The sequence below is a fragment of the Schistosoma haematobium genome, chromosome 1 (assembly GCF_000699445.3).
Source record: "Schistosoma haematobium chromosome 1, whole genome shotgun sequence".
Taxonomy (NCBI): Eukaryota; Metazoa; Platyhelminthes; class Trematoda; order Strigeidida; family Schistosomatidae; genus Schistosoma; species Schistosoma haematobium.
In genome coordinates, this window is record NC_067196.1 from 12,271,524 (window position 1) to 12,297,174 (window position 25,651).

Consider the following 25,651-nt stretch of genomic DNA (forward strand, 5'->3'; position numbering starts at 1 on the left):
TTATCATACCAGAGTGGTGGGATTGAGACAATCTGATAATGAAGACTAGAAGTCTTTAGAGTAAATAATTTGTTCCTGAAGATCACATCGAAACCAGTTGACCATGAATTTGTTAGAATGGTGTTGCACAGATTGTTGGATTTTACTGAAATCACAAAGCAATCCAACTTGGAGTACTGAACAGCCTTCTTGTCTCAATGTAGTACTCCTCAGCAAGGCTTATCCACAATTCCACCACTGAAGATTGAACACAGAACCTTCAGTTTCGCACACATGAACTCTTAGTCTCTAGACTACTGAACGGAGATTCTATTGTGTCTCAGTTTGAAATTCAGCTAATTCACAATATTGCACAAACATCTTTCACTGCCAAGAAATTCTATACTAGGACGAAACAGTGGTCCAGTGTTTCCACCTTTTAAAATGTTGCCCAACTTAAACCGAAATCAATCATTAGTTAGTTGTAAAGAAATATTTCTTCTTAAAGCAAAAGTATATATAGGCGGCCATGCCGAGGAATTAATCTTCAAAGTATGAAAATTTTTGTTATACTCGAAATACGGAAAATGTTAGAACGTTTTAGAAGCTTATCCCTGAGATAATAATATTTAACACAAATATGCTCTTTTGACAAATCTATAAATTTGGCAAACAAATCCAAAAGTAACTATTTAATAATCGGAATTTTTAATTAAACCGATTTTTCAAAACCAATGATAAACATAATCACTGGAACTAACTAATCAATATCTTAAATCATCACAACACAAGTCTATTAAACTAATTATAAGAAAATTCACACAGCTTTATTTTAAGATTTCAGTTAATACTATTGTCTAGTGGAATATATAAAAGCTTATTACTATGGATGTATTCAATTCAGAATATTTATCATTATCAGAATGGATCTCTTTGTTAAGCAACATCGATATTCTCCACTTTAGAACTATAATTAAACAACAATTTATCGTTTATTAGAAGTGAAATTTACTTCAAACATACATAGTTCCTTTTATCATTTTGAAAAGAGCAAGAACAAATATTCTAGCAGAATAGCATGAATTCATTTTTATTTCGTAGGTTCTCATCAACTGCTTACAACCTGTGATATTTAAAATCATAATTACATAATGAGTTTAAATTACTTACATGACAGGGTTTGGTTTGAAGTTATATTGAAGACATATTAGTAAAGTATAGCAAGGGTGTAAATAAATTTAATAGACTGAATATTGTAAATATATACCTTATGCGAAAGAACATTCTACAACATTGATTGTGACAACAGTTTAAACAGCTAGAAATAAGTGATTACATAATGAGTAAACATTGAAGAAGAAGAAGAAGAAGAAGGAAAAAAATAGATAACATAACTTACAATCCTGATAATCACGGAATTCGACTCAAATACTCACCATAATTGTAGCTAATCAAGCTATGTTTATGAATAACACTTTCAACAAGCATAATTTATGGAAGTTAGGAGAGAGTTTAACTGTTATTTCATTAAATCATTGACTAACTGTATGTAATTGATCAGATGAATTATTTAGACTCAATATAAACAACTAACATATACATGTTCGAGACCGACTGTTGAATTCAGTGAATTGGTTTTTTAAAAAGTTTCAAGAAAAAACAACTGGATTTAAGCAGAAAAGGATTTCTTTTCTTTAGAAAGATACTTTTTTTTCTGGTTTACTATTAATAGATATGTCACTTTCAAGAGGTGATCTGCATAAAACTTTGCTCAATTCTAGTAGGAGAAATCAATTATTATCATTACAGGATTGTGGAGATTGTTGAGTTTCGATTGAAATCATCAATGGATCAATGTTAGACCACTACTGAATCCTACGTGCGGGATCGTGGATGCGCATTGTTGATGAGTCCCATACTAGGAAGAAACGGTCGTCCAGTGCTTCCAGGTTTTGAATGGTGGTCTAACATTGGTCAGTTTATGATCTCGACCGAAAACCAACTATTAACTAGACAAATGAGTGGTGACAAACGCAATCATTATTTAATGAACGCACACTAGGCTGGGGACAACGAACTCATAGCTTAGAACGAAATTACAGAATATCTTGTTAAAATATGGGAACTATACACTAAATATTTCATTTATGAATTTCCATCAATTGTCCTTCACATTCTGTATGATTCTTTCATTTCACAATTCTTTTCTATTCTCTCCACCTTGATCTTCTTAGCCTTGTGCTACCAGGTTTTTCACTTCCGATTGGTGTTACATACTACTTATATTGAACGACATAAACAGCATACACCACAATTATACTGAACGAATACATTTTAATGATTGACAGCCATAAAGATGAAATTCAACGCTTTTTTATCCTACTATCGTCTTTAGTCACTCAACTATGGTACTTGATAAATTAATTAGCGATTAGACATTCATTTTCTTTTATTGATTCAGTTTACATTAGTCACAAAAGTTTTAAGCATAATTTGACAGTATGTAGTGTGTGAGTCGGGAGATAATCGATTCAACTTAATCGAAAGTATTAATCAACTAATTTACTTTGATTGAAGGGCTGTTTAGTTTCAGGGTAAGATTATTAAACAGTGTCGAAACACATTCTGTAAAATAATGGATGTAAATTACCATGAGAGGTTCCAAGCCGTGTCACTCAAAGTTTTCTACTAATGACAATGTTATTTCACGAACTACAACCAAGTAACCATCATTTACAACGAATTATCACCATAATAACCAATGACTTAATGATTTGACTGCCCATGCTTTCTTAAATCTTACTTCTATCCAAGACAAAGATCATGAGAGCTTTGATCTATGATGAATAATTTATTTGAATTAATTTGGAAATCTCAAAATTTATAACAAATCGGACGTAATGGCATTCATCTTTAAATATCAGTTGATCTATTTCATCAGTAAAATAATGTTTTGAATAGGCTAACACATTTATCTATCAACAAAAGATGTTGTTCAATAGATGTGCACTAACTGATTATTTATTAATGAAATATAAAGTCAAGGACAAATCTATAGAATAATCTACTGTCAATGAACATTATACCTTCGGATTACTGAATTCGAAATTTCGATTTAATTAAATTTATTCTATACAGTGACCGTAAATTAGTGTAATCGGTGACTTACAGTCTTGTTCTCGATTCGACTGACTCCTCAGATTGCGAAATTTCTGTGGAACCTCAAGAGATCCATATCGAAACCAGTCTCTGAATAATATATAACAATTGCTTATCTGGACATTTTGTACAACTTTAAGATAGATTTCGTCACAAATTATTATCATTCGGAGGTCTAGTGAATACCAGAGGTAAAATGGTTATTCATCAGATGTTGGTTCTTTTAGTCAAAGTTTAGTACACTGGTTGGTAAATCCTCAACTAATCAACACATTTTATTCAGAGCATTTAAACTCAGATAATTATGCTAATTTCTACATTTCACAGTAAAAAAACAACATATAAACCTGTTTATTTTTAATTCCTTTTTCATATTAGCCATTTTAAATCAGTTATCTATAATGGATAGTTCTCATAGTAGTGAGACTATAATTTCTGGACAATCTTTGAACGATGCCAAAGTGACCTTGAGAATGTCCATCCACCTACGAATGTTCGATGAGGATCACAAATTGGTATCAGGAATTAGGATTTAGAGTTGAACGTTAGAATTAGGAGTTAGATTTAGGTTTTTATTACGAACTTATATCAACTATCATGCGAAAATGCTCTTCTAGCAAATGAATTAGTAAATTTCACGTCAAAATTCAAGACCATTTACCTTAAATCTGATTGGTTCGTCCATAAATTAAAGTTACATGGGCTATTGGAGTACCAGAAAGGACTTCTGATAAGGCTGTTTTATGCGTGTATTTTTTCCGATATGTTGGATTCCATAACCAAGTTAATTAGTAAGAATCTGGATTGTAAAGGTCAAGTAAACAATCTTTAACCAGAGATAATGCAAATATTACAGCTTTCTGTTGACATAATAAAAGATCTTGAGTAATCATTCTGTCTCGCTTTATATGTGTATAGTTGTGTATCGTTTACCTGTCGTTGTGTTCCAGTTTGTTTGGTTTCCAATAGAAACATCAGAACAGTACATTTATTAGTGTTTATCATGTGGTTATGTTATCTCCCTTCAAAAATTGTATTAAGAGCTTAATTTTTCAACAACGTTATAACAAATACCATACTTTCTTTTTTCTAATTCAACTAAATAGTTTATGTAATAATGTAAAAAATAAGATATTGCTGGTAATGATATTGAGTAAGCATACTGTTTCTGAAGATAAATTCAGTCATTTCAGTTCACTACAATGAGTAAATTTAAAGAAACTGGATCAAAGCTGTCAACTGAATACTTTTCGTATATTTTTGTAGATTCACAATGCATTTGCCAAAAACTAATCATCTTTCAGTCAATTAGTAAGATTTATTCACACATTTCTATTTTAGACTATAAATAATGTACCAAAATTATACTGAAATTACATTCCTCATCCAACACAGTTTTCACACTTGTGATATGTTATGTTTTTCGCATACTTTTCTTGAGGATTTGAAAGCATCATTTGGAAGATCGAAAAACCAACACTATTCTTTGTTTGTATATTTCTCGACCGAGCTAATTATTTCCTGGTCAGTTCCACTTTGTGCTAGGGAATAAATACCATATCTGATGATGTAATGAATGGAAAGTTTTGTAAATATTTATGCATAAACGTTATCTGAGTCCATTTAAACTTCGACAATAATTGTACTCAGTATTAGGTGTGTGAAAATGTTTTTTTGAGATTCCTCACAACAATGAAATTTAATGTCATAACATTCACTTCATGAAATTGGGGATTATGAGCAATATCATCTCTGTGTTACTATGGTAAAAATAAGGTATAAGTGAATAATAATCAGAATAGTAATGATAATAATAATAATACTTCGTATTGATTACAATTTAACACCTTACAATGAATTTTACTACAACATTCACGTAAATAACTGTTTAAATATACAAATGACATTTTAAGTGTATTTAAACCTTAACTGATGCAAAATTTCACAATGTTTAACAAATAATATTGTTTAATTAACTAATACAACCTTTTTAATATAACACAGTAATTATGGTTTTATAATTGTAGAACTTGATGACAAAGTTATTGGAAATAATGGTTCATTTAAACATTCTTGATTGTTAAATATTCTATTGAGACAGTTATCTACCACAGACAATAGATGACAGGTTATAGAAGATTATGGATCGATTGTAATTAGACATTAACATCGATAGATACTGGTTCAGTGGTCTAGAAATTAAGTGTTCGTGCGCGAGATTGTAGGTCCTGGATTCGAGTCACACGTGCGGTATCGTGTATGTGCACTGCTGAGGAATCCCATACTAGGACGAAACGGTCGCCCAGTGTTTCCAATTTTCTGATGGTAGTTTAGGCTAGATTGACTCATGAATTCAACTGTCAAAATACTGAATATCAGTGAATATTCAGTATTTTGAAATTCACAAGAAACAGCTAACAATATACATTATAAAGCAAATCCCATCAATGTGGAGTGTTATTTATTTGTCTAATCTAATTTATAATTCAATTCAGACCAACTAGTCAATAATAAATATGTACAATTGGTTGTATTATTTCATTTCAGCCCATTGTCTAGTTTACCGTGTCAAATTATGATTGGTTTATAGATTATTGGTTAAACCAAATTTACCAATGTCCAAACGTCCGACTAGTCATTTGACTATTATTCTGCATGAAAAGTTGAATGGATATTTTTTAATCTTTGCTTATGTTTCATTTCCCCTGTACTTTAACAACATGTGAAAGTTAGTAAGAATTTGTTACAGTTATGAAAGTTTATCAATTATTTTCAGTATTATCATCAGATATTAAAGTAATCAATTAACCAAATGACATAGGAATGAAGACAACTGGAATAGATTGTGGAAATAAAACAGATCAAATCAGTGATTGGAATTTAGAATCAAGTTTAAATAGTGTAGTCTCACGTGTACCAGGTTCCTTCTGGTGGTTTGACACATCATCGATAGAATCTGATGGAATAATCAAACGATATTATTGGCTTCGAATTCCTGCCCATGAACTCTCTACCAATTTTCGTCAAAAACATAATGTTACTGGTCCTATAAACATTCATTCAACTCGGTTATTGGCTAGACTATTACTACTTCATTATAATGAATCAATAAATATTTCAGGTGTTCAACTTACTCCACAAAATCCGAATCAGATCATATGTATTGATTGTTATGTACCCCAGAACGGAGGACATTGGAAAGTAATATGGAGTGATTTAAGACGAAACCTTGAATTATCCATTGCATCAGATAAGGAGCATTGTGATGTATCGAAAAAATTGATATCAGGAATGCCAATACAGTTAGGGCCCGGTTTACGACTTATCGGTTGGGCATCCGGTCACTCATATTCGTCCAAATCTTGTGATGATACATTACCAGGCTGTGAGACGCACAGCTGGTGCTTTGTAATGCCTATAAATATAGATCATTTGTATAACGTGACTGTACTGTTATTATTACCAGAAATCAAGGATGTAAAAATTAACACGCCTACGCATCCCTTTCAATCGACAGGATTGGGTGGAAGTATTAATGATATAAACCTATTAAACACCGACAAATGTCAACCTTTCGCAACAAAACAATCCAAACTTACACAAATTAGAGAGTCACAATTCAGAAAAAATTCAGACTTGTACAACAACAATTGTAACTTTTCTTTTACATCAAGTCTTTTGGGATTTGGATCTAAATTGGCTATTATCACGCAGCCGGATAATTATCAAGGGAAATTAGATATGAGTTCCATTAGCGTCGATTCAATCTGTTCCCTTGATGCATTAGATTATCGTTGTCGTGTTGGTGATAAACGAAAATTCTGTCAATACACATACATTAAAACACAAAGTGGTACTCCAGCCTATAAAAACGGAGCTTTTATCGGTCAGCTAAAAAATGAGCGTCAAGAAACAAATCTAGAATATGACAATCAAAATAAATTATTTAATGATCAACCATTCATTCTAGATCACATCAAAGAAATGAACTTAGAAGGAACACATTTTGTATCATGCATGAAACATAATGTAACCATAAACTGTGATTCTACAGTAGTATCCAAGGCTAAAAATGAAAATGGATTTAATTCAAAATGTTATGCTGAAATATATCCAGTAAGTTACTATCATTGATTTATTATATTTGTATTTGTGGAATGAATTTTATTTTTCATTGTGAATTGATAGTATTGAAGAGTTTCGCGATAAATGGATAGCATCTTTTTAGGCAACCAAAGCTTAAACAGTTTATCTTCGAATTTGAGTTGGATATTGGATAGGAATCATTAAGTAGTTTACATGGTATACTGACAAATCATTCAGATTTAATATGATAACTATTGAAGTTTTGTGAGAAATTAAGAATGTAATGACATAGCTTGTATCTTACTGAGAGCTAGATGCGAATAGCCTAATATTCAGTTCATGAAATGCTTAAAATTAATAAACACATCTGATTTATAATGACATAGTGAATATGACTTAGTGTTAAAGTTAAATAAAAAAGAATACCTTTCTCTTGATGTAGAATGCATCTGAAATTGTAATTGCTCAGTTAAACTAATTGGTTAGTTCGAAGAGATGAGCTTTTGGTTGAATGGTGGATACTTTTAAGACTGAGCCAAAGTTTTATTTACATAAGTAATAAATAGTAAGTTCTTAATTAAGACTGCTATTATGTTATCTTTAAGTTTAGATATTTTGTAATATTTGTTAGTTTAAACATGCTCAAACTTTGTATTTATTAATACTCAAATTGGGTTGAAGAATGAAATAATAATATCGAAGGTGATTCATGATGATCAATAATAAGACTTAGTTTCACCCTAAATAATTATTGATTATTGAATTAAGTTGTGTAAAATATACTCTATTTGTTGGATAGTGTTTTAATGACGGTTAGATACACTGAATAATTGGTAATTCAGACTATCGATCTGCATTTGTTTATATCTTGTATATTTTAGTTTTGGATAGTCTATATTTGATCAGATTTTGTGTTACTTCATTAATTCGGTTGAAATTTTCTATAGAGTATAAGCTATCTCGATTAAAGTAATGTAAACATTCGCTACCTAGGAAAAAGTAGTTTGTTCCTACTAATTCTACACTGTCTGGTTATTATTTCTTACAAAAATCATTATTCAACTGATTTCATCTATTATGGAATCTGATTTTCATTGATCAACTTGTTTTTTTATTATTTTTTTTTCAAATTGACGTATACAATCAGTTGTTTCATGTGTACTATCACCTTTGTATGATCTATGGTAAAGTACATAGTGAATATTAATTATTCAGATTGAGTGAATGACATTTCTAGATTGTATCTAGAAAAAAAATGTGTTATGGAATGTTGACAAAAGGATGAAGCGAAAGATACAAGTTAAATATCTCTAAAAGTAAAAATAAAATGTGAAAGGTACAATTACTTCAATCATTTTACTGACAAAACTAATTTTATTTAATTATAGAAACTTTGATCAACAATTATACATTATGATTATTATCTGTGTTGGGTTTTGCAGTCTGTTGAATTTTATTGAAATTACTTGTAACTAGTTTCGAGTGAAGATTTCTTGAGTTGTAGTAAGAATTCGTATCTATTAGAGTTCAACGATGTTGGATCTGAGACAATTATCTACCATAGGCAATGGAAGATAGTTGTACAATATATCGAGATTAGGTGTTCGAGCGAGACTAATGATCCTGGGTTCTACTCCTGGTGATGGAATCATGGGTACTCACTATTGAGGAGTCTCATATTTAGGACGAAGCAACTACCTAGAGCTTCCAGTTTTTCAGTGGCGTCCTAACCTAGATCGGTTTATGATCTCAACAAAATAATGCATCTTTTTCCTTATTTTTTAAGACTATCGGAAATTCATTTACAAATTTGATAATGACTGATTGACAGTTGAAATGTTTGATTTAAATGAGTTAGTTAGTTTTTGTACTACTTTCAAGATGAATTAAACACTGCTCTAACTGTTAAGTCATTGTTCAATGCACTAATGAATTATGATAATCATTTGTAATGAGTATTAGAGCGCGTAATTTCTCAATATTGATTTTTTTTTATTCAGATTGGCATACAGACTAGTAGGTATTGCCCAATAACAGTTAATTGAGATAATGATCAGTATATGATCATCCTTACAAATAGCTCATATACCTATGGATACCTTTTATTTAACCCTAGAAAGTATTGATATGGAGGAATTATAAAAATGGAATGACAAAGTCGTATTCCGCATCGTTAACTGTAGTCAATTAAAAAACTGATACTCATAACCAACGAGCTCTACATTTTAATTTATTTGACATTGATATTAGCTATATTTCATTGATCCTCTCATTTTTTTTTTGCAGTAAAATGAATACCATTTTAAGACATGAGACTGATCTTGTGGTATTCACTAATGATTAAGTTAACTAATTTATAAAAATAGTTTATAGAAAACATTTATGAAAATGCTTGAGATTGTTACACCAAACGTGTAAAATACCTCAAAGAGTTTATAATTGTCAAGTTGTAATAACCGAATTAACAATACTGAAAGAATTAACAATCATTATGTGAATTCCATATGATCATAGACAGGACGTTTAGAAGAAAAAAAGAATTATTCTGTTGTTATGACCTAACAACCGATTGATGAGGATGTTGTTTTCTTGTACGTCGTTTCATTTCTCATCTCATCATTTATGTTATGTGAAAGTTGATTTTCTTATTTTCTGCTAAGATTCAAATGTCCAGTTGTTCATACTAATACAAGGATGTATTTAACAAGATTATTGAAATTTTGACAACAGCTAAATAGCGGGACTTCAAAAATATACTTTTGCATGGTTGTGTAAAGTAGAAGGATAAAATAGTGACAAACAGTGATTGTCACATACATTTTGCTCAATAATAATAATGAAATAATGAATTCGGATTCGCTAATCAATAAGAAGAGCGTTCAAAGGCAAATTTTCATCAACAATACGCCAGTTACAATTCAATTCTGTACTCAGAGGTCAAAGTTTAAAATTATAGTGATTAATAAATAATGTTACGATTTTTCGTATTGGTCACAACAAGTTGGTATCACAAAACCTGCCAAAATCTAGTGAATTAAATGTTATTAGCTAATAAAAGATCATTTTTTTAATATTCTTATAAGATTATTTATCAATTTCTCAATCCACAATTGCTGTAGAGTATTCAGCATTTTCAAAGATTTCCCAGTTCACTTAGCTGATGAGTGCTGGAAAATTTGGCGAAACTATAATTTATGCTGACCTTCGAGCAACGTTTAAATGACCTTAGAATGTTCACCTACTTACTAGAGTTAAATGAGGGTTATAGATTAATGTGAGGAATTAAGATTTACTGTTGAACGTTAGGGTTAGGAATTAAATTTGATGTTTTCATCACGAACTGACACCAGCTATAATGCCAAAATAATATATTGACCAAATGAGTGAATGAATTTCACGCCGAAATTCAAGACCTGCTATCTTAAATATGATTGATTCGTTCATAAATTATAGTCTCGTCAAGATTTCATTTCAAGCATTTTAAAGTATTCAAATATGTTTATTATAGACAATTCAGTATGGCTCATCCTAACATACCGGATGAAAAGCAGAAATCTAACGAATGTTAGAGCTGTAAAGGAAATCTCTAACGAAAATCAGATCATAATATGCAGCACTTGGCTACGAACTGAAAAGAAAAGTGACCAAAATTACTGGACACCGCACAATTACTGAGCATTGAAAAAGGGATGGGTAAACACATAGATATTTTCTCCTGCTCAAATACATATATTTTCAAACGAAGTTATAAGTGAGGATCATTGAATTCTTATTCAGTGACTGATTAGGGTCATAAGTACGCACTATTAACCAGTCATATACTAGGTCAGAGGGAACTGTTGATTGTCTATTAGATCACAGCGGTTTTCCAGTTGATGTTAAAAGCTAATGCTTGTTGAAAATCTTTAAATTTATCACCAAACAAAATTGTCGCTCCGTTTCTTTTCTTACAAAATGTTTGTATCAACGAAATAAATCTGAGGATTCAATCTCGATTTTTGTTATAATCTTAGTGATAAGTTAAACTTAATAATCAACGAAACAGAATTTACTTTCATATTTCCATAATCAAAGCAGGAATACATAACTAATTTCCGTGTATCTAATTCTGATTTTATTCGTCAGTTATTTTCGCTTCATCATTAGTACTGACTTTCAGTTTATATCTTTTGTGAAAACTGTGGAGTTTTCGTCATGTAAACCACGAAGTAATCTTAGTTAGACTACCATTGGAAGCCATAAGGATTACCGTATCATCCTAACATAGGGCTTTCCGACAGTGGGTATCCACGACTCTATCACTAGGGATAGAATTAAGAAACTTCGCTTAATTCCTAGACTATAGAAATTGAACTTCAATCGCTTCACGATATTACACAACTAGCATTAATTCCGTGCAGTATATAATTGTCTCACACACTCAACCATAGTTCAACTCAACTGGTTGCCGCTTCTCACTAGAACTCCAAGAGTAACATCTTGAATCTGATCACTAGTGAACGTATGATTATCATTAGTATTCATACTATTATAATATTCACAATAATTACCACTTGAAGTAGATTATTGTAACATTGAATCATTATTACTGAGAAGAGAATTCATGCTTTATTCCTATGATTTTGAAATTGTAATTTATCAATTAAAACATACATAAAATGAATTAAGTAGAAAAAATTATTTCACTGTATAGTGCGATCAATTAATGGGATATTTGACAACGGAGAGGCAAATTTCACGTTAGGACGACATTTGAAAACTGTCAGAATGGACACTTACAAACCAACTTAGACAACATGAAAGTGTATAAGTTGTTTTAGTTAAAAATTCAAACATTGAGAATTTCGAATCTTCACAACTTGATTATTCAATATGATAAATGATATATGTGATATGAAACAAATTAATTTTACATTAATAACTATGACAATTAGATTTTGGTTAATCAATGATTTACTTTCCATAATACTAAGAGATTAATAGCGTTTAGCGTTATTTTTTAAACAAGGTTCTTTTTTATGATATGGGTTTGCTAACCCCATGTTCAACCCTCCTCTTTTACTTAGAATTGGGGCGGGCAGTAATTCTGAAAGGGCTCCCAGATGAGTTTTGAAAAATTGCAAGACAAATTCAAAAAAATGGATTAAGAATACACAGTCATTAAAATTGCTTATAATCATGTGAAATAAATTCGTAATGTGAGTTCATTCGGAATGATATAAGTATCTGTGATTTTCTAAGCTCATCCGCCTTGCAATACTAAATGTGTTCAATATCTGATATTTTTCTATTCATTCAGTGAATGAATGACACATTAAAGCATAAATTTCACTGAGGTTTTCATTTTAAGCTCTAACTTTTATCTTATTCGCTTTTTTTTCATCCAGTAAGCTGTCATACAAATAGTTTCAGATGATTGAAACGAAATCCTCAATGAGAATTACACTTATATATACATCACTGAACAATTCAGTGGACGAAAATATCATAGGGAATGCTAGATATTACCCTTTTTTTTATCAAATATTGAACAATGATGGTTATCCTTACCCATCAATTCTTCGTCTTATTTTGTTCAATCATGAATATTCCCCTTCAAACCAATCGAAATTCATTAAACTGTTTAAATAACTGGCCAAAGTCTATCCCACATGGATTTTAAACTATGAAACTGTCGGACCAACTTATATATTTCATCTATTAGAACAGTTTAAAAAAAGATTAATTGGAATTAATTGTAAACATATTAAGCAAATATTTTGACTGTATGCATAAGAGCGAGCCAAATATCATATGGTAACAAACACAGACATTCACGTGAATAAATAACACAATCCTACTACAAATAGCATATGTATGTATATAATGTGTACGCAATAAAAAATACTATGTGTAAAGCACTTAAACATGGAATAATATGTAGTTGTCTTATTCCGTCAGCTAGACAAATAAAACTAATTCATGTACTATGAAATTAGATATGATTATCATAAATCAGCTGATTGTTTTAATGTCCAATGAAGGAGAATTCTATTTCTTTATTATTATTATGTTTTTCAAACGGTCATGTTATAATGCTCTTATGCATTACATAACTGGAAATTTCTTAACTTGATTGATTGAACGCCTTAGATCCTATGGACTTAAAGACTATATTATTCATTTAAGTGATTATTTTATTCGCTTTCTATACATTACTGTGTTCATCAATAGTCTATGGAAAGTCAACAAGATTATAGTAAGCTTACAGAACTGAATATTATCTTTCTAGCTGTATACAGATAAATTGACCTTTTATACAACAGGTTTCAGAAGCATAACGTCGTTCCTAACCTTTTCTTTTTTATATATATGCATAAACATGGCATTTCCCAGTTGCCACCTACCTCTACAAGCCGTCCTGGCTGTTTCGGGAACATGTTGAAAGAATATTTTAGTTGTGCAAAACTGAGTGACTGAGTCGTTGAGTGTTAACCTGAGTTGCGTGCGGGAAGTTTCAGACTGTCTGTAACAAAGGTATTAAAATAATTATTCTTTTTCTTCTCTAAATCTCGAGTTTCATATTTCTTGCTACTGGATTTCACTCCTACTTTCTGAATAATATTATTCGTGATTAGCTTTCATCGTCACTGTAAACACTATTATTACTCCGACTCATAGTTAGATCTGATTAATTTCTTCTCACCTTATTAGTGTAAAAGGTTGCAATTTGATCCAATTCATATTCATGCAATACCTTCATTCGTTTATGACTGAGCTGCTGACTGAATTTGTTAGAGTTATATTAACCAAAAAAATGATATATTTGCTTTATAGCTTGATGGACATAGTTTCAAACTCAAATATCATAATTGTATACAAACAAATAGTTTCTAGCTGAAAGTACTCATAAGTCTTTCAGAAATCTTTAGCCGAAAATACCACTTTCGGATGCACTATACCTTGATATCACTGATTATACAGATGGAATAATTCTTTTCTACTTCATCCGGGACTTACAATACCCCTCAGATATTCGTTTTGTAAGTGAAAAAGGACAGTTATTCAATACTGGGATTTGTCTGTCTATCAAAACTCTGTGGTTGGGGTCCTAGTGATGACATAGCTCACTAGCTTCAGACGTAATCAAATGCGGTTTGTAAATGAAGTTATTGACTATCTTACTATAGTTTTCTTTTACAACTTCCTTAATTGAAAAAAAACTCTTCATTGGATTTATTCTTAACTGAATTGTATGTATTATTAAATACTATTTCTGTTCATTTATTTACTGATTATACTAACCTCCTATCTGTAGTTTCTTTACAGATTTTCACTTCAATTTTGTGGTTCATTGATTTTTTGTGTGCTCTATTGTATTAGTATTTATATGCTTACGTAGATGAATCACTATTATTGAAACTTTACTTTTGTGTAAATCATGGAAATCTTTTGTTACGCCTCAATTAAAATTGATTAATTCATTAAAATAGCAGCTTTCTTCTTTTCATTTGGATAAAAATAAACCTATTCGAAATGATATAAATAGTTTTTAAAGTTTCTACAAACCATCATAGATATGGTGGAAGTTTCACTGAATCATATTCAAATTTATCAGAGTTAAGACAGTAGTCACAATTGATTGATCACTGGGTGGTGATCAATGTCATGTGTGTCAAGTCCTTCTTAGTGCACATTGAATGCTATCGACCAAGTTGCAATGTGGCCACTAGTCTCAGTCCTACAGGAGGTCGGTTGCGGCTCGGATAGCACATTGGTAACATCTCTGACTGTGAAGCTGGGTGACACGGGACCGAATTTGTCAGGGAGCACCCGTTCCCTCAAGATTACAGGTACACCTTGCTGATGAGTACCAAGTAGCACGAAACCCGGGTCCAGGGTTTCCTATCGACTACCTCCAACCACCATCTAATCTTAAGACAGTAGTCATTAATGGATCTGCTCAATTAAAGAAAGACATGTATTTGGGTCTAAGCTACAAGGTTAATTAAGAATTACATTAAATTAGAGGTATTTATATTTATTAAGTCTTTCACATAGAATTGAGCTCAACATAAGCATCATTTCACTATGCTACTACACTATTGATCAATTAGTTTACTGATTAATAATAGTAATCGTTTGGTTAATGTATATTAACCCAAGTTTAACAAGATTATATTCATATGTCTTTATTAGAATATTGCCTTTTCTTCATGCTTTAAAATATATATTCATACAAAGAAGGAGTGATTAAATGTAGATATTTACATACATAGTCAATCATTAATAGGTTTAGTAAGTCTTTGCATTATCTTCATTGAGAATTAGGATTTATTCAAAGCAGCTTACACTATGTATTGATTTACGATGGAGAATCAATGCAAACCAAAAAACGAACAAGTATTTTGTGTTAGATTAAAACTCTTTAACATCGTGTACTTTCATGGGGCACTCCAGTTGTGATATTAGTTTATAGTAATGAACAGTTTACCTCAAATATACCCTTAGAATGTTTCCACACACACACAAAACAGCACTATGCAATTTATGAAATAATTACTTTATCGATCATGTCTACATAAGATTACATAGATGTTCTAAACAATGTGATTTTATTTCGGCATTTATCAAAACTAATATCTTAATAATTTGTCAGTTATATTTCAGTAAATTATATTATAATAAATGTATTACAATTGAACCTGTGATCATTCTTTGTTTAGTTTGATCAATCATGCTAAATCTACTCTCTCTTTTTTTTTTCTTCTTCTGAATATGACATAAGGAAATTGTCTTGATTCTATGATAACCTACTCTATTTGATAAACTTTGCCAATATATATGTATATACCTATGCTCCGTAAAATACAATGTTATTTCTATGAGCACATTTAGTTATGAGTTGATTAATTTTCTCAATGTCTTCTTCCAGTGTTAGTAGTATATATGTGTGTATTCATGTGTGCATTCTATTTGTATATGTATACATATATATATATATATATATGTACACAAAAATATATGTGCACATATTTAGATAATGTAAGGTGTTTATAACACAAAAGACCTATTTACAACTTTCATTATAATCTCAGTAGGAGAGATTTATTGTTTATTTGTTTTGTTTTGTTATTGCTAGCAATTAAAAAAAAAAACTAATTCAATCAAATTATTTACAACAATAATAATTTTCTTGAAGGGTCTGTGACACTCAGCAATTAACGCTGAAACATGTTTTTCTATTCATTCACAAAATCTGATCAATTTTTAAACAAAAGTATATTGTTTCATGCAAGCAACGTTAATAGTAGTATTATTAGTCAGTAGTATTATGAATAATAGTAGTTTATTGATTATAAAGATCGTCATTATCATCTTCTAAGTATTATTTATGGACATATTTATATAAACTCTAGAAATAATCAAGAAATGAAGTATCCGACAAGAAAAAATAAACAATGTAAAATAAAACATTTACTTCGATACAATAAAAAAATATAATCACTAGTATTGATTTTTTAGTTGTTACTATTAATATTGTCGCTGTTGTTTGTTTATTGTCATGGTGATATAAAGTATTATTATCATCATTATTCTTATACATTTTACTGTTTCTTACTGATTTACTAACTTGTTCAAACAAGATTGAATTGAATAGAGAAAGAATAACTTTCTCAGGCCGAGATATTGATTAAGGTCAAATATAATCAATCAGTAGTATATATGAGGACAACATGTATTTACTAAAATATATACAAGGAATTGTAAAATAAATCAACTTTGTTAGCATCATCAGTTGGCTAGTTTCAATATGATTAAAACTCTCACATTATTATTATTATTATTATTATTATTATTATTATTATTATTATTATTATTGGATATAACCATGTGGTCTTCATCCTATGAATGATTCGTCAAGTTTATGGTTTTTACACTTTAAATGACAATGTTCATGAAATATTTCAACAGTTTTCCTCCTATATATAATATCAGAAAAGAATATTTGAGTAAACAATTACTTCCGATCATTTCTTCTTCAAATTCTACAGTTATAAATCCTTAGTGATTGTGTAGCATTCAAAGTAATATTCAAGTATTTCTGTAAAAATCAAAGTTAGATATTAGCTAACAGTGGAATTGAAGACTTTGTTTCGTATTATTTGATACTTGTCAGCCGGTTATATCTCTTCCCTAGTGTTACTGTTTACACCAAGACTGAACAATTGAATTCCTTAATATCTGCAACAGTAAGATTCTAACTTTTACAAATGAAAAACATTAATACAAGTTCTGGTTGAATTAATAAATAAATAAAACTATATCAGAGTAAATAAAATGTTTAAAGAAAAATAACAGCAAACAAAATGTAGCTTCAACTGTGTAGATTTTGACTAGGTTACTCAATATGACATTCTGTTCACATAGTATACGTGCTAAATACGGTACTGTAAAGCCTTTGTACTTTCGTTAGTATAGAGCTGTGGGGATCATGATTAAAATCTGGAAGCACAAGACAGCTGTTTTATCCTAGTATGGCACTCCTCAACAATGAGCATCCACGACCTCAAATTCTGAATCGAAACTAGGGACTTTGATCCCGCTCGAACGCCTAACCTCTAAAATAATGAGTCAAGATCCCGTGGTTTGCAAATCTAGATTCAACCAATCCATAATATTGCTCGACCATATACCATAGTCTTCCCTGGGTACCTTCCTCATGCCCGATACAGAGTGAATTTCACTGACCACGGCTTTTCACCTGTACTCCAGAAATAGGGTTGTGGAGATTCTTAAATTTTACCACACCTTTTAATGTGTGTTTTAATTCTAATTTACCTGTATCGCGTTCTGTCGGAAGATGAACCAGAGGAAAGGTATGAATAAAGTGGACGGTTTGTATCTGATAGAATAACAAATCTTGGTTGTTTGAAAGATTTCAAATGTCTATCTAAAACTATACCGATAATAACTTCAAGAGGCTCACCGTTTACTATTTACCTTAAATACTCTATGCAACACAGTGAAATCTTTCGGAGAAACTCAAAGACAATATTAGTCGGAAAGAATATGGATGAATAGGTACTATACGGGAGTTTAAAGGTAAAAGTAAGTGTTGGGTAACACCAAAAATACGTATCTTCTCGATGTGGTAAATTAGACGAAGAACACATCGTGGTAAAATCAAGAAAGACTAAAAGATAAGACTAACACACTGAGTCTTTGATAAAACAAAAGTCAGGTGACTCCATCAAAGTGGTTATGTTATTTCCATGTTTTAGGCTGAAGCAAATTGTTTAATACGTAAAATAATTAAATGTAAAACCCGTGAAAATAGAACTCATTTATTTCAAAGTAATTATAAATGAGAGAAACTGATATACAAAGAATAAAACCGTCCTCCTATCTAACATAAGTGCTTTTTGTAGAGGATAAAGGTTATTTTTGTAAGCAATGATGGATAGTGGCTAGCAGTGGAATCCAGGACGCGCGTTTCGTCCCACCTGGGACTCGTCAGCTGGATGTACCTGCATCTCTGAGTTGATGTTCACTCTGGGACTCGAACCCACTACCATTCGCTTCAAACGCCATCGAGTTATCCACTTAGCTACTGAGTCCTGATAGCCACTTGCTTGTGCAATGGGGTGAATTTCAATTCACTTGGTATTATTTGGCTTGTATCTTCCCATTGAGGTTTAAGACTGCAATTGATCATTCTTACTAGCCGATAACAGACTGATCAATTGCAGTCTTAAACCTCAATGGGAAGATACAAGCCAAATAATACTAAGTGAATTGATGATAAAAGATCGTTCAAAAAAGGAGAAAAAGCAAGTCTTGAGATACAGTTTTTTGTTGTATACCAGCTTGGGTTAGTAAAAAAAAGTAGATTAATTCCTTTCAAGCACAGTATCCTCTTCTCTTACAGAGAATTTAGAAAACACTTAGTTGATTATCCACCTCTCAGTGTTAATGCTGAAAAAATTGCTGAATAACAGTGGTCTCGGAAAAGAATAAATAGAGCAGAAGTAAAATTTAGAAATGAGTAGGAATTTTTTTCTACATGTTGATATAGAGAACATTTCTTAGTGTTTTTCACTTGGTTTTATTGTCAAATATATCAAGAAACATCTTACAGTGGTGAGGAGTATCAAAGTGAAGAAATTAAAACCGTTTGAATATTTGTTCATTTATTTGTTTACAGTTTAACAAATTAAAATTGTGTTATCTAAGTCATAGTAAATATGAAACAAACAGTTAGAAAATCTATTTTCTGTGTCATCGAATCAGTCAGTCATTACAGGACTTGGTATAAATGTATATCTATTCAAATTGCCACGTTTAACATTAATATGTCAAGGGGAATTCCACTCATTATGCGGTTTGATTTCGTGTTGTTCATAACAAACGTTACATAACTTACTGCTAAATTATTCAGTCTTAACTACTTGGTTAAAGATTATGTTAATATTATTTGTTATTGGGTAGTGATCTTTAATCTAGGCAAAAATTTAATGACCGTAGAATACAATTATAAATTCGGAATATGCTATTAAAACACACTACATTCAGTACTGTTATTTTAAAAATGTGGATCTCTAATTAACTCTAAGAGATAAAATAATAACACCTTCACTGAAGTCTAATTCTGAGTGATTTATAAGTAGTTTGTGAAAAATCTATGGCCCAGAAGATCAAGACATGAATGGAATTCATTAAATCTGCTCCGCATCACAGAACGAAGACTTTATTGAATACAATGTGTGACATGCACAAGACTAATCTCAATGAATCAATCACATTTATTAATTATTTTTCAGTCTTGAATAAAATCTCATTCTTCAATCTTATCTGTTCATTTCGAACTATATCTAACAATATTCAAATTTCCATTACAGTTTAAATTAACTCCTCTTTACAATTGGTTGGCCACTGGGTGGTGATCAGTGTCATGTGTGTCAAGTCCTTCTTAGTGCAGATCGAAAGCTATCGACCAAGTTACAATGTGGCCACTGGTCTCAGTCCTACAGGAGGTCGGTTGCGGCTCGGATAGCACATTGGTAACATCTCTGACTGTGAAGCTGGGTGACACGGGACCGAATTTGTCAGGGAACACCAGTTCCTTCAAGACAACAGGTACACCTTGCTGATGAGTACCAAGTAGCACGAAACCTAGGTTCAGGGTTTCCTATTGACTACCCCCAGCCACCATCTAACTCCTCTTCATTAATTCATATCTCCTCTCTCTCTCTCTCTCGGTTGTATTTACCTAAAATTTGAATTATTACATTTTCATTACTAGATCCTTTGTTGACAATGTCTAACTAATTGAATAGTAAACTGAGTGAAATGACCTACCTATGTAATAGAAGATTTACATGATGTAAAAATCTTATCTTGATAAAAATTCTACCAATCAAACAAACTCACTTTATTCACATTAGTTTCACATTTATTTTTGTCTTGGCTTTAAGATCTATTTTTTATTTGATCAATTAAAAAATGGAACATTATAACAATTTAATAATAATAATATCCATGCCAGAAAGTATTTTTTAATAAAAATGACTTGTACCAAATATATTGATTGATGGGTAGAATTTAGGTCAATAAATTCTTTGTTATCATTTTCTGATAAGCCTGAAATGAAAATCCAACTTTAAGGGTGAAATACAGTGTCTATGTAGGATTTTTTTTCTGATGTACTGCTTATTTTAAATATTATTTATCATGACTGATAAAAATCCCATACATATTCATTTGTTAGCTTGAGTGTATGTTAGTTATCTATTCATTGTTAATTAGGAATGATCTATAACAGATTCAAATCATCAATATGGAGATTGTTAGATTTCATTGAAATGACGAATTGATCTAAGTTAGACAATTATTAGAAACTTGGAAGTATTGAACTTCTATTTCTTTCTTGTATGGGACTCTTCAACAGTATATATAGGATCCCTGTTTTGGAGTCCAAATTAATTTTGAGCAGTAATTTCCTTGTATTGGAGAGAGTTCATATTGGAACTTACTAGTTACATTTTCAGATGTTATCTTATCTAACCCTGATGAAACTAAAGGTCATTCACTGTTAACTATCTACATTAATACTATGACCGGTTAATTTAGATCTTATTTTATTCTAGACACATCATAAACAATTCAACTATCGAAAATAACCAAATAATTATGTTTAAGTAATAGTAATGACGAACGGTACTGAGTTCGAGTCCCAGAGTGGGATGCAGGTACATCCAGCTGACGAGTCCCAAACAGGAGGAAACGAGCGTCCTGGAGTCCACTGCCAGCCACTATCCATCTTTGCTTATAATGTTAGTAATGATTCAGTTTTCAATATTTTATAAACCAAAATTCAGAAGAAAAAAAATTTACTGTTTATTTTATGGCATTTTGTCAATAAAATTACTAATTAAGTATCACATTCCATAAATATGAGATTTCAGCTTCATTTACAATCTACTAACTTGTTACATCAAAAATTGGCTTGTATCTAAGGCATTGAGTATTTTATACATATTCACCATATTTTTTTTGTATCTTGAGCGTCTAGTTACATTGCCAGTCATTTGACCGTTGACACACTTTAAAAATTAAATACACACACACACATTTAAAATATATTTGCTTTCATCATGGAAAGTCACCACTAAGTACAAAGTGGTTTCTCTGTGAAAATGTTAAATAGTTTAATAAATGATATTTTATTGTTTCCAGGTTGTTTTTACAAATTCATTAATTGGTCAGTACTATAAACATAATTAAGATCTAATACTTGAGATACAAGATCGACCAAATTAGGAACAAGTGCTGTTTATTGATTTACATTGATAACGCACTGACCAACAGAAAAAAAGGCAGTCCGTGTGTTCTTGCATTTAAACTGTCATTATTGACAAAACAAACTCTCCCTGATTATTCCAAAAGTCCATAAGCTCTTTCATAAAGTATCCTCTACATAGTTATTCATTACATGATTGCCAATTGACAGAGCTTTCTGAAATTCACAACGAAAACTCAAAACTACCATCTTAAACCTGATTGGTTCAAAAATATAGAGTACAGGCAATGCTGATGTAAATACAAAGCTAAGTTGAAATTTCGGAACAGTCACTTGTGAAGATATTGTTTTTACCCTTGTTGTATAATTACTAAATGCTTTGACTATTATGCTCTTGTATTCCCCTACTTTTAAGATTTTGGTTGATGCAGAAATAATTGTCGTTTGTTTTATCTTTCTCAAATCATTGTTAATTTATCACGAACCCTTCACCCAGTCCTCTTCCACTTATAGAGTAGTTATGCAAATATTGTAATCCCCTAATTCTATTGATGCGTGGTCAGAATTTTGGTATACATTGTTTTACGAGTGAATGATAAATTTGAATTGTATGACTAGTTGTCTGGCTGGTGAACTGTTTTCTGAACTAATAGTCACTGATTGCTACTCACGGCTGTTACTTCACATTTAGCGTGTCTTGGTACTGGATAAACAGCCTAAGCGAATTTACAGATACAACTGCTCTTGTTTTGCTGTTAGATCTCACACACCCTAAATTTTCAGACATATCAGTACCTTAACCCTATCTCCTCTTGACATGATTACTATGTTAATATTAACCTGTTTACATAGTGAACTTTAGTCGCTTGCTAGTTTCAGTATGAAATGGTTTAGTTATTTTAAATTCACAGATTTTTCTTATCATAAACTACATGTTTTCAGACAGTTAATGTAGTCCACTGAACTTTGTGAATTTGTTTCATTTTAAGACTCCTCTGTAAGTAGGTAGTTTTCATTTACAATCGATACCTAGTTAACAGTACTGTGTGATGCGTCGGGCAACTTTTCATAGTTCCGCCTTGTGACTCAGCCACAGGTCGATTTGAGAAGTTTCTTATCCAATAGCTTACTTCGAAAAATCCGAGCTATGAAAATACATTCATTTGTAACATTTTCCATCCATTTTTCTACTCTGTTGGTCGATGGGACTTCATCTGTCTTCCCAACGCCCACCGAAATTGTCCAATCAGATTCACGTATATTTTTGGGAAATAGTATAAATCTTCCATTTGTCCTATCATGTCGAAATATAGACCAATTGGCTTTCTCAATATTTAGACTAGCAAACTAACTATAGTTTCAATGTAATATTGACACACACCAGTTTCAATCCAAAACCGGATGAAAACTGTTTTCTAATTTATCAATTCCATAGCTAGTCACATTGTGGCCAAGGCCATTGACTTTTTATCTGTGATTGGACACAGTCCACGTGAAATTCACCTGCCCACGTTTAATCGATTCTCCATGTTTTGTTGCTAACTTATACAATCCAAGCTTGTTTGTTCTTTTCCATAATTTTAATATATTCAAAACATTTGCATTTTATATTTATCATAAATAATATTTATCTTGTTCATTTTTACTCATTATAACTGAATTCATTCAATTTATTACAGCTTGAAGGATTGGAAGTTGTATGCTCAAAACAAACTATTTCTCCTTTTTATTTATCTAAATGTCAAAAATCTCAAAGTATATCAAATGTAAATCATAATCAAAGTGGTTCAGATCAATCAGCATTGTATACAACGAATTCAGATTTAGCAATCAGTATAAGTGAAACAGATCAATTCAATAGTCAATCATTATTAATTGATGTTAAACAACAAACAATGTCAAAAACATTCACAGCTTATTCTGTATTTTCAAATCCAACTGAAGAATATGAAAATCGAACAAATTTATTAAATAAACTACTTGGAGAATTAAATTTATTATCACAAATCATTTTAAATTTAGATAGTAATAATAATTATTATAATGAGTCATTATGTAATTATGATATTCATGAATTATGCAAATGTATCTTACAAGATTTAACTGAATTACATAATGATGAAGAAGATGAAGAAGATATTTGTGATCATGAATTCATGTTACCACCATCCCGATTGCCAATAACACAGCATAAAGAGCAAATACATGTGGTATGTTGTTTGAATGACTTAAGTAATGTATGTTAATAACAAAATATAATTGTCACGATTTTTCAAATCTTGAGTCGATTGAAGTTAGAAAAACATTGAGAATCTGGGCGCACTGGAAAAGTGTTTTGTCTTCATATCCGACTCTCTCTGTCAAGAATCGAGAACGAAACTTTTGTTCATAACTGTTATAGCTCAGAGCCGCCAATCAGAAGCAGCGAATTATCGATCGGACTAATGACGCGTAAAACTCGTGCGAGCAGCCTACAGTTCTGATTTGTCCTGCTTTTCACCTAGCCCGGCCAGTTAAGTTCAGGACACCAGTCTCAGCCTCTGCAATATGAATCTTTATATTTCAAACATACTGAGTTTATATACCAATCAAAAAGATCACAAAGTAGCATAAAATAGAAAATAACATTTGTACAAAATTTGGCCAAATGTGGCTGTGAATGTGTGAGGCATTGACTAATAGACGGGTTATAATTCAAGAATGGTAAAACGTATAATAATGGTTCATAGGTCAAAATAAAGCTTATAATAAAGGGAACATGAATATGAATAGTTTAGTTATTTAACAGTTATACGATAAAAATATACGTTTAGTATTGGTCCATAAAAGGACCTAACAATAACGAACACTACTGATGAGTCCAATGCTAGGATAAAATAGCTGTTCAGTGCTCCCAGATTTTCAATGGTTGTTTAACATAGATTGCTTTATGAATCCAATATCATTCAACCATTTCTACAAGCCCCATACTATGGCTATTGTTTCATACAATTTAAGTTGTTCAATTTCTACTTCCCGTCCTCATTGATATATGTAGACACATCCTGGTAAGCTTATTGGGTATAGGTTATGAGGACGTCAGTATCAAGAGATTTGGTTAGAAAAATTAATAAACTAAAGTTATTAATGATATCAGAAATCGATTATTATGCACAAGGTTATATATTGTGTTGAATTTAATAAATACACACAGCATTAATCACATGTAATAGTATATCTTTCTGTGGATATCTTAATTATAGTCGGAAAATTTGTCAGCAATGTTAATGAATTCTGTAGCTTTAAAAATTGTTTCTAACATATGAGACAATTGATTTTTCATTACGTCAATTGAATTAAAAGTTCATAAATAACAGGTTTGTTTTTTATCAAACCGTGGTCCAGGCTAAGCATATAAACCACTTGGTGGGTATGCTTATCACTATGTAATGAAAATTAAAGAATTACACAGTTGTAAATAGGTTTATACATTAGACAATGATATAGAACCATTAGTCAAAGGGTTGGCATGAAACTTATCTATCCAAAACTTAATAGGTGCACAAGTTTTTGAATTCTTCACTCGACTATTAAAATTTAGATGTATTCAATGGTAAGTTACAACTCTATTTATCCCTATATGTTTGTTTTGACTCAGTAGTATAA

At 31.1% G+C, this 25,651-nt stretch overlaps 1 protein-coding gene across 2 annotated transcripts in view; it reads left to right on the forward strand.

Moving 5' to 3' along the window:
* Positions 1-3,486: 3,486 nt before the first annotated feature.
* Positions 3,487-25,651, forward strand: part of MS3_00002665 (uncharacterized protein) — a 135,435-nt gene continuing 113,270 nt past the window's right edge. Inside the window, exons 1-4 of one of the 2 annotated variants that reach the window (XM_051210269.1) lie at positions 3,487-4,291; positions 4,332-4,449; positions 4,480-7,254; positions 12,612-14,695. In XM_051210269.1, coding sequence (XP_051073154.1) covers positions 5,962-7,254; positions 12,612-12,614 — 1,296 coding nt within the window. In that variant the 5' untranslated portion in view covers positions 3,487-4,291; positions 4,332-4,449; positions 4,480-5,961 and the 3' untranslated portion in view covers positions 12,615-14,695. Of the gene's footprint in view, positions 4,292-4,331; positions 7,255-12,611; positions 14,696-23,685; positions 24,217-25,651 lie in introns of those variants that run through there. The other variant, XM_051210270.1, reaches the window with a different exon arrangement.